General features: G+C 50.3%; 1 protein-coding gene across 2 annotated transcripts; it reads right to left on the reverse strand.

Moving 5' to 3' along the window:
• Positions 1-201: 201 nt before the first annotated feature.
• Positions 202-6,676, reverse strand: Nr1h2 (nuclear receptor subfamily 1 group H member 2). Of its 2 annotated transcripts, none has more exons than XM_076838728.2 (10): positions 6,562-6,676; positions 6,193-6,325; positions 5,377-5,438; positions 5,160-5,291; positions 4,553-4,843; positions 4,207-4,475; positions 3,860-4,039; positions 3,152-3,251; positions 1,049-1,257; positions 202-710 (listed from the first exon to the last, which is right to left on the reverse strand). In XM_076838728.2, the coding sequence occupies exons 3-10, from the start codon at positions 5,417-5,419 to the stop codon at positions 564-566; spliced, it is 1,371 nt and encodes a 456-aa protein (XP_076694843.2). In that variant the 5' UTR covers positions 5,420-5,438; positions 6,193-6,325; positions 6,562-6,676; the 3' UTR covers positions 202-563. The 2 variants fall into 2 exon arrangements, with proteins under 2 accessions (XP_076694843.2, XP_076694842.2); XM_076838727.2 differs by having other exon boundaries at positions 6,439-6,676.
• Positions 6,677-9,969: the final 3,293 nt, after the last annotated feature.

Genomic DNA, 9,969 nt, shown 5'->3' on the forward strand with positions numbered 1-9,969 from the left:
CTTGTCAGGCACATGGCCTGGACCCCCCTCAGCAGCCAGCCCCTATCTCCTTAGATTGGGATGGTCTGTCACCTCAACAGCCTGGCAACCTGAAGAGGCTGCTGGTCTGTCTACTGAATTAGATTCAGAGGCTGGTGTTAATGAGGACCGTGAAAGCTCACCCACTCTCTACCTATACTTAAGGGTTGGCTTGTTCTCATATTTTCTTGTTTTTGTTTTTAGTTTTTATTAAATAAAAGGAGCAGAGGAAGAGGGGGACCTATGGTCTCCAGGGCTGTGAAGTTATGGGCCCTCCCCTTCCCTCCCTCTGTTCAAGGTGCATTGAGCAGTAGAGGTGTAAGCTGGGTGGGAAGGGCAGCTGGGAAAGGTCGGAGGTCGGGACCAGTGACCCATCACCCTTCCTGGAAGACTCAGTGGGAAGGGAGGGACCACAAGGGTGCTTCAGGTCACAGGTGAAACCATAGGCCTGCCCTGGCCCCTTTCCACCCCAGGAAGAAGAGAGTGACAGCGTCCATCTGTTGGAGGGTGGTCAGGCAAGGTTGTGGACCAGGATGACCAGCCCCTTACTCATGGACGTCCCAGATCTCAGACAGCAAAGGTGGCAACTTCTTGTCCTGGAGTCGCAGGGCAAAGACCTGCTCCGAGTGGACGGAGCTCAGCGTGCGTAGGCTCACAAGCTTCATCAGCATGCGTGGGAAGCGAAGCTGGTCCTGCAGGCCGACAGGAGGGAGGTGGCTGCTGGCAGGGCCCCTGCCTGCAAGGAGGGCCTCCCTTCTCCAATTAGCCAGGAGAGCCAGGGTAGGGAGCAACCAGGCATAGTACAGGCCCCACCCAGGGCTGGGGAAGCTGTCCTTTGTGAAAGGATAGAAGCCTGAGGACAGCTCTGATGAGCAGACAGTGCCTGGAGCTCAGAACATCACAGTGGGGCAGGCAGAGTCCGGGCTCAGACGAGGAAGCAAGACCCTAGCCCCAGAGTAATGCTTTGTGGGCATGGACTCCCCTCCCACCCCAGGGGGCCACAGGCTCTAGGTGGCTCCAGTCCTAGTACCTGTGGCCTCTTGATGCGAGTGTAGGAGAGCAGAGCCTCCACATAGGGCTGCTGCAGGGCCTCCACGCGGCTTGGCTCCTGCACATTGGGTCGATCAGCAGAGAAGATGTTAATGGCAATGAGGAGTGCATACTCTGCGTCGTCCAGGCCCAGGCGCCGCATGGCCCGTGAGAACTCGAAGATGGGATTGATGAACTCCACTTGCAAGCCTGTGGGGAGAGGGCCACCTGATCAGCTCTCAGGCCTAAAACCAGGCTCCAGACCCCGGTCCCCATGCCCAGCCAGCCAGTGAGGGGATCAGAAATGATCAACGTCCTGTCATCTCTACACCTGTCCTGTGCAGCTCTTCCCTGTTTTCACAGACTCTGTCCTTGCCTGCACAAGAGCAGAGGAGGGTATTTAACCCAAGTGGTGTTCTGCCAGTCCCTGCATGGTTCCACTGCTTTGGAAGTCAATTCCAAACTCATTTGAAACTGATGTGTTCATTTATTCATCCAACATTATTGAGCATCTTCTTGGGCCAGGCCCAAGGGTAAAGCTGTTCTTAAGATAAAGTCCTGGGGGGGCTGAGGTTGTGGCTCAGCGGTAAAGCAATCGCCTAGCACATGTGAGGTGCTGGGTTCGATCCTCAGTACCACATAACAATAAATAAAATAAAGATATTGTGTCCAACTACCACCAAAAAAAAAAAAAAAAAAAAAGAAGATTAAAGTCCCAGGCTGGGATTGTGGCTCAGTGGTAGAGTGCTTGCCTAACATGCATGAGGCTCTGAGTTCGATCCTCAGCACCACATAAATGTAAAATAAAGATATTGTGTCCACCTAAAACTAATAAATAAATATTAAAAAAAAAAAAGAGAGAGACAAACTCCCAATTCTTGTAGGACTCTGGGGTTGAAGGAACAGATGACAAACATATGAATAAATACCCAGCTTATCAAATGGTGATGAACTTTTGGAATAATGCACAGCAGAGTAACTGGGACAGTTGAAATCTGTTTATACTTTACATGCGGTGTACAGGAAAGGCCCCACTGTAGGAGAACATTTGAGCAATGACCCAAGGAGGTGAGGGAGCAAGTTCCAAGACTATGTGAGTGTCCTGGGCAGGGCGACCAACTGTCTGTATCCAGGCCACAAGACTTTGTGTGTTCAAACTGGGCAGGTCCTGGGCAAACCTGAACAAGTGGGTCACCCTGGTTCCAGGGGAGAGAACAGCAAATGGAAAGGCCCTGAGGCTGGAGCATGTTTGATGGGTTCAAATAAGAGTGAGAAGGTCAGGGATCGAGGGGGAGAGGGCAGAAGCTAAGGGCAACAGCTGAGAGCAGAGAGGAAAAAGCCAAGTCTTGAAGGGCCTGTTGGCCACAGTGAGAAGTCTGACTTTCTCCCAGGAAGACAGGAGCCATGAAAGGTTGTGAGCAGAAGAGGTAGGAGTTGACTAGGGTGTTGACAGGATCTTTTGAACTGCTTAAGAATAGACCCATTAGGAGGGTAGAGGCAGGAAGCCCAGTGAGGGGCCCTTTAAGTGTTCCAGGGAGCCATCCATGAGTGGTAGCAGAGGAGGGGATGGGAAGTGGTGGGATTCCTGACCTCCTCTCCAGCCTCAGCTCTCTCTATCACATCTCCTCATAGTTCCTTAAAGCCATCCAGCTCTTTCCCACATCGGGGCTTTGCACATGCCAATCCCCCTACAGCAAACACTCTTCTTCTCCCAGACAATGCCTCTTACTCCCCAGGCCTCAACTCAAATACAATTTCTCCAGGAGCCCCTGCCTAGGTCATGCCCAAGTACGTGCTCTTGGAGCACAGGATGTCCAGGTTGTCCTACACACCAAGGGAAGCTTTGTTTTTGTGATGGGCTGGATTGAGCAGCCTGCCTCCCACTGAGACAGGTTTGGAGGGAGGTGCCTCTTCCTGATTCCCACTAAGATGCCCTATGTGTTGGCAGAGACTCCTTCCATACAGGGCTCACTAAACACACTCTCATCTTGCTCTCATGTTGGCTCCATGCTCAGCACACTTTGGAGGCTCAAACAAGAATGAGAAGCTGAGGTCCCCTAGCCAGTGGGCGCCAACCTCCCCTCATCCCGGCCCCCTTGGCAACCTGCACGGTGGAAATCATCCTTGCTGTAGGTGAAGTCCTTCAGGAAGGTGATGCACTCTGTCTCGTGGTTGTAGCGCCGGGCCGTCTCTAGCAGCATGATCTGGGGGCAGCAGGGGGAGGGCATCAAAGGGGTCCCACAACCCTTCAGCTGTTGTCCCTCCCACCCAACCTGAATGGGAGTCCAATCTGGCAAGGATCACCCTCCTGTGCCATGACAGCACACAAGTGGCAGGCTGGACCCTCTGAGTGCTCTGTCTCCAAGCTTCAGCTTCAGCCTATGCTGCTCCATTCTGGGGTACTCTCTCCCCTGGTGACAATAAGGGCCAGGGGCAGAAGTTTTGTCTGTTTTGTTCATTGCCATATGCCACAACTTAGGATCGAGCTTCAGATACTGTAGACTCATTTCTTATTCACTATCTAGGATTTGGATCGAATGTCAATTCCTCTGAAAAGCCTTCTGGGCGTGTATCCTCCAAAGCTGGCCTCTCCAGTGCAGCCCTTGACTGCTCTCTACCTCAGCTGCCTCTCCACTCTCTCCTTGGCTAATGGAGGCTCTGGCTATCTAATTTAAAATTCAGATGATCCTCTGTGGAATGCCATTCCCACAAGGGTAAAGACTAGCCTTGTTCTTCACTCTGCCCCCAGCATCTGTCCTGGAACTGTCTCTGAGGTTCCTGTGGGCAGGAGCAAGGGTGGTCTGGTGGTTACCTCAATGGTGGATGCCTTCAAGAGGGCAATCTGGTCCTCACGGCCCAGCTGTAGGAAGCCAGGCACCTGCTTGGCAAAGTCCACAATCTCCTGCACTGAGATGATGGCCAATTCCGTGAAGTGGGCAAAGCGCTGCTGGCGGGCATCTCGGGACTGGGGGTCTGCACCCAGGGGCCAAGGCTGGGATACAGAACAGCAGGGTCACTCCCAGGAATCCTACACTCTGAGGACCCTCCTTTAAAGAGTCCCGCCCTCTGAAGCCTCATACCCCCCCACATCCTGGCCCCAGCCCTGCTGGCTCTCCCCACTGGGTCTGTCACTGCTCAAGGCTGTGGAAAGGGCAGTACCGTGACTTTGGGCTGGTCAGAGAAGGAGCGTTTGTTGCACTGCAGCTGGGCCGCCACCAGTTGTTGGATCATTAGTTCCTGAGCCGCTGTTAACTGGACACCCTCGCCTTCCCCTGAGCCCTGGCCACCTGCCTCAGACCCTCCAGGGGACGCCCCAGGCCCAGAGGCTGAGCTGCTGCTGCCACCTGGCTCCACAAGTGACTGCTGCTGCTGCTGCTGCTGCTGTTTCTGAATCTTCTTCTTCCGGATCTGTTCCTCAGAGAGGACACCTGTGGGGGACATGGGCCTCAGCAGAGGCTCCAGGCCTGGGCAGGGGCAGGCTGTACCACCCTTCCCTGGCACTCACACTGCTCCCGCATCCCTGCCTCCTTGCACTTGCGCAGCCGGCACTGCTGGCACTTGCGCCGCATGAAAGCGTCCATCTGGCAGGTTCCACCGCCCCGGCAGGCATAGCGCCCAGCCCCACCGTGGACCACACTACGCCGGAAGAAGCCCTTGCAGCCTTCACAACTGAGCACATTGTAGTGGAAGCCAGAGGCCTTGTCCCCGCACACTCGGCAAAGTTCGTGGCCCAGCATCTTCGGAGCAGGGCCCTTCTTCCTCTTGCGCTCCGGCTCCTCCTCTGGCTCTAGGATGACTGGGATGGGCAGACAAAGGCCATGAGAGAGAGCCACAAAGAGAAACAGCTGCCAGAGGGTCAGGCCCATGAGAGATCCCAAGGCGAAGAACCAGAGGACGAAGGGTGAGAGGAGATGTGCACACCCAGAGGGGCTGCAATGCAGAGGGAAAGACGTCCAAGTCAGTAGACCCCCAAGAAGGAATCAAAGTAGGAGGCATTAAGGAGAAACCGAAGGAAAAAGAAACGGGCCTCCCATCTCCCCATCCTTGTTTCTCCCTTTCTAGATCCCTCCATGAGCCCCACACCAACTTCCAGACCCCTATCCCTGTCTCACCTTCTATGAAGGCGGAACTGGCCCCATCAGTGCCTAGGGCTTCAGGGTTCAAACCCTCTGGCCACAGCTCAGGGCCCTCCTCCTTTATAGTGGGTGAAGAAGAGGAGGTGCTGGGCTGAGGAGGGCCATTTCCTGGGAAAGGGAGGAAACAGAAGGAGGCTCATTGAGCTTCTATTGCCAGTGTATGATGGGGAATAAATAGGGAAGTCTCACTCACCAGGCACGGGGCTGTCCAGGGAACTTGTGGTGGGGGAGGACATGGTGGGGTCACGGAGCAGCCTACAGAATATGGAAGGGTTGAGAGCTTTCTGAGGCCAGGGACAGGCAGGTCAGACCAGTTGACCTGATGGGGGTGCTCCTCTCTTTCACCTCCGGCAGAATTTTTTAAAAAACTGCTACACAAAGACTCCACTCTCAGCCCTAGCCCTACTTTTTCTTTCTTTCTTTTTTCTCGTTTTTTGGTGCGGGAATGGAACCCAGAGCCCCACGTGTTAGGCAAGGGTTCTACCACTGACTCACACCCTCAGTTCTTTTAATTTTTTCACTTTGAGACACAATCTCACTAAGTTACCCATGCTGGCCTTGAACTTGCCACCCTCCAGCTTCAGCCTCCCTAGTTGCTGGGATTACAAACTCGGGCCACCTCATGGGGCTCTCTCCCCACCCATTTAAACAATGCCCGCCCGCTTCTGCTCCAATCCAGCCTTCACCCTCAAGTCCCGCCCCTTCTCCAGGTCCCACCCACCAGCTCCTTCTTAAATCGCGCTCTGTCCTCAAGTTCTCCCTCCACCAAGTTTCACACCATCTACTTTTACTAGGCTCTACCTCACTTCTGCTGAGAGCGCCCCCAATCTCTCATCCCGAACCCATCTCCTGTTATGCCCCGCCCCATCTTTTCCTCCTAGGTCCCACCCACTCCTCCCAGGGCCGACCCTCGTTCCTCCCATCATGGAACGTGCCTGCCTTAGAACTCCGCCCCCTCCCCCAGCTTCAGATCCCGCCCATCTCCTCCCTCCATGCCTCGCCCCCACACCTCGCTCCAAGTCCCGCCCCTCTCCGAGCACCAGGGGAAGGCGGGGCTCATGGCTGCGCGCAGGGGTCTTGTGGGCGGTCTTTCGCGGGGTCTCCTACTCTGTTGTTCTGGAAACAGCCGGGGGAGGCGCAAGCTACAGAAGAGAGGGACGTAGGGGAGAGAGCGAGGCTGAGTGGAGTGGCGCGGACCACCCAGGAGTCTCTGGCCGGGCTTCTCCCGCGCCTCCCCACTCTAGGGAACACTTGCCTCCGTCCCCTTGCTCTGCTTCTCTTTCTCCTCCTCCTCAGTCCCTGACAGGCGACCGCTACTGGGTCCCCTCAAAAGTAACTTCGGGGCGTTGGGTGTGTAGCTCAGAGGCACAGCACTTGCCTAGCATGCGCGAAGCCCTGGGTTCGATCCCCAACACCGCAAGAAAAAATAGGAGAAAAAGTAACTTCGCCACTTCTTCCGGCAACCCCGCCGAGCGTCACCTCCGGAAAGGGGCGGAGAGCCAAAGGTGACGGACTTCCGGTCCCCTTAGGACCCGCCTGGAATCCACTGCCCCGCACGGAAGTCATATGCTCACCGGAAGTGTTCCCCACCGGGTAGCTCCACTGGCGTCACGAAAAAGAGTTCCGGAAAGTTCCGTTCAATGTTGAGCAAGAGGGGCGCAGGTGACCTCAAATCTTCCGGGTCCGCGCTCTGGGGCCTTGTTCCACCCTTGGGCTTCCGTCGGCCGGCGCTCAAAGACTTAATGGACATAGATCTCCCCTCAGTGACTGCCTCTCACACAAGATTTATTCGAAGACTGTTTGCCTTTTTTTTGCTTATTACATGCTTTTCTGATATTGTGGGTGTGGTGTATGTTAGTTTTAAATAAGTTAAATCACAAACATAGATCCAGAAAATATATATATAGTGCGGGATATGAAATCCAAGGCCTTATTCATGCTGTGCGAGCGCTCTACCACTGAGCTCCTGAAAACATTTTGGAAAAAAAAAAAAACAAGCAAAAAAACCCCTGTTGATTGAAACCTTCAAAAATAAGAAATATGGTCTCCACTACCCAAAATAAATAGCTCTTTAAGAAAATTCAGAGGGGCTGGGATTGTGGCTCAGCGGTAGAGCGCTCGCCTAGCACGGGCGGGACCCGGGTTCGATCCTCAGCACCACGTAAAAATAAAGGCATTGTGTTGTGTCCATCTACGCCTAAAAAGTAAATAAAAAGAAAATTCACATAGAAGATGAAATTGCTCCAAAGATTTTTTTGCTCACTGATAATCGGTTTTTTATCATATCAGTTTATCATGCATATATGATACTTTTTAATTGTTATAATTTTTGTGGTGCCGAGAATTGAACTCACCAGGCCTCACTCATGCTAGGCAAGGCCTCTACCACTCTGCTGCACTCCAACATGAATGTTTTTTTAGTTTAGTTTAGTTTTTTTTTTTTTTTTCAAGGAAAAACAATGTGTAATGCATGCTCTTCTTCAGTTTGCATTGTTCACTTCAGACTGGCCTTTGTAGCTATGGAAATTTCCATCCAAGAACATCATAAATAAAATGTGGTTAATGTGAGCATCCAGATCTGGCAGAACCTGGTGTCTCTGTCACCTCCTTGCTCTGCCATGGTTAAGCCAGGATACTTAACCTACCTGCATCTCTTTCCTTGTCTGTAAATGGGAGAGAGAACTGACCTGATTGTATTGTTCTTGTAATTACTTGAGGTTAAAGGGATGAAGAGACCTGGGCTCAAATGAGTCTGACATGTTGGAGCTTTGTTTATTCCTATGGGGGTTAAAGTTCTTTCTAACTTAACACTCTTAGAAAAGTGCAAAAGGCTGATAGGGACTTAATATGAATCACTGTACCACACTTTTTGGGGTGAGTCACATGAGGCTCAGTATCCACTGACCTGATTGTAAAATGGGGGAAATTGTATGTTGTGAAGAGTGCAAGAGCTCAGCAAACCCTGCATCTGGCATTTGTAAACATCCGGTCAGTAGCAGTGTTGCCTGAATCTAGTTGTGCACCAGTGTTTTCATTTGTAACGGATCCAATACTCACCCCCATTTAGGTAACAGCTTTATTGAGCTATAACTCACACTCTATAATTCACCCATTTAAAGTAAAATTCATTTTTTAGTATATTCACAGAGTTCTGCAACCATTACCATCAACAAATTTATTTATTTTTATTTTGGTTATTGACTGGTTGGCTGATTCTATTGTCTTCTGGCCCTGTGGTGGTCCTGTTGCCTCTTTCATTATTCTGCAAACACACAGAAAGCCTACAGGCCTCGGAGCTCCCTGTGAACCACTGCATCAGGCTGGTTCTTCTTTAGCTATCATTATCTTTTATTTAAATAGAAACAGTAGCTACCAATATTGTTACATAATACAACAGTAATTTAAGAGTGTTAAACCAATGCAGAAACTACTGTTGACAGGAATATTCACTAATGACATAACAGAAATGTTGTAATGTTTCAACAAGCTGACTCCTTGACTCTTTATTTAGAAATTCAGGGCTGTAAGCGGCTTTAAAAATGTCTAACTTCAACTTCCTTATTTTATTTATATTGGCAGTGCTGGGGATCAAACTGAGGGCTCATACATTCGAGGTAAGTTCCACCAGTGATCATCATGAATGATTTTAGAATATTTTTTTGCTACCCCCACAAAGAAACCCCACAGGCATTAGATGCTACCTACAATTTTCTCATCCCACCTGCAGCCCTAGGCAACCATTAACCAACCTTTCATCTCTATGACATTTCCATATTCTGGGCATTTCCTATAAACATTTCCTATAAACAGTATCTAGACTGTTCTTCTTTGTGAGGTTATCTTTCACTTAATGTTTTCAAGATTCATCTATGTTGTAGCATGTATGAGTGCTTCATTACTATTTATGGCTGAATGATATTCTATTGTATGGATATACCATTGTTTATCCATTGGTAAAAAATTTGTCCATTAATATTTTTAGCAGCATTATAAGCCAAGAATAAAAACAACCCAAATCTCTGTAGATTCATAGGTCTGTATCATGAAGTACCCGCAAGTAGCTCAGAGGGTTAGTGGACTATTATTTGACTTTCTGCCAGTGGCGCTAGGCCAGAAAGGGCAAAGTGACCCAGTGCACAGGCACATGTCCTCAATTTTCACACAATGCTATTTCCAAGTAGGGAGGCTACCTGTCCCTCTGAGGTTTTGCACCACTGGAAATTCCCACCCCCTAACCTAACAAAAGCCCCAAGCCTCATCATTTTGGCACATTTGGGTCCCTAACCTCTCTCTGCCCACCCCTTTCTGAGCTGCACCTCCTTTCCTCTCACCTCTTCCTGGCTTACTGTAATTCCCATTTCTGCCTTGCTGTGCTTCTGCTTTTGTCCTGCACAGATTGTATAATCTTAGGCATTACACCCATTAATATTTGGGTTGTTTTTATTCTTGGCTATAATGCTGCTACAGATATTCATGGACAAATTTTTGTGTAGGCATGTTTTCACTTCTCTTGGGTTTGTACTTTGATGTGGGACTGTTGGGTTATTTGGTACTCTATGTTTAGCCTTTTGAGGAACTGTCAAAGTGCATGCATCATTTATATTCTTATCATTTGAAATCTTAAATTTCTCCACTTTTTTTTTTTTTTTTTTTAAAGAAATGAGGTCTGCCGGGTTTCTGTTCTCTAGACTAAAAGGCTCAGGGGTTACTCCAGTTAAACTGGGCTAACTGGGCTGCGCAAAATAACCACAAAAGAGACACAAATACCTTTTTCTTTGGGGTCGCT

The sequence above is a fragment of the Callospermophilus lateralis genome, chromosome 18 (assembly GCF_048772815.1).
Source record: "Callospermophilus lateralis isolate mCalLat2 chromosome 18, mCalLat2.hap1, whole genome shotgun sequence".
Taxonomy (NCBI): Eukaryota; Metazoa; Chordata; class Mammalia; order Rodentia; family Sciuridae; genus Callospermophilus; species Callospermophilus lateralis.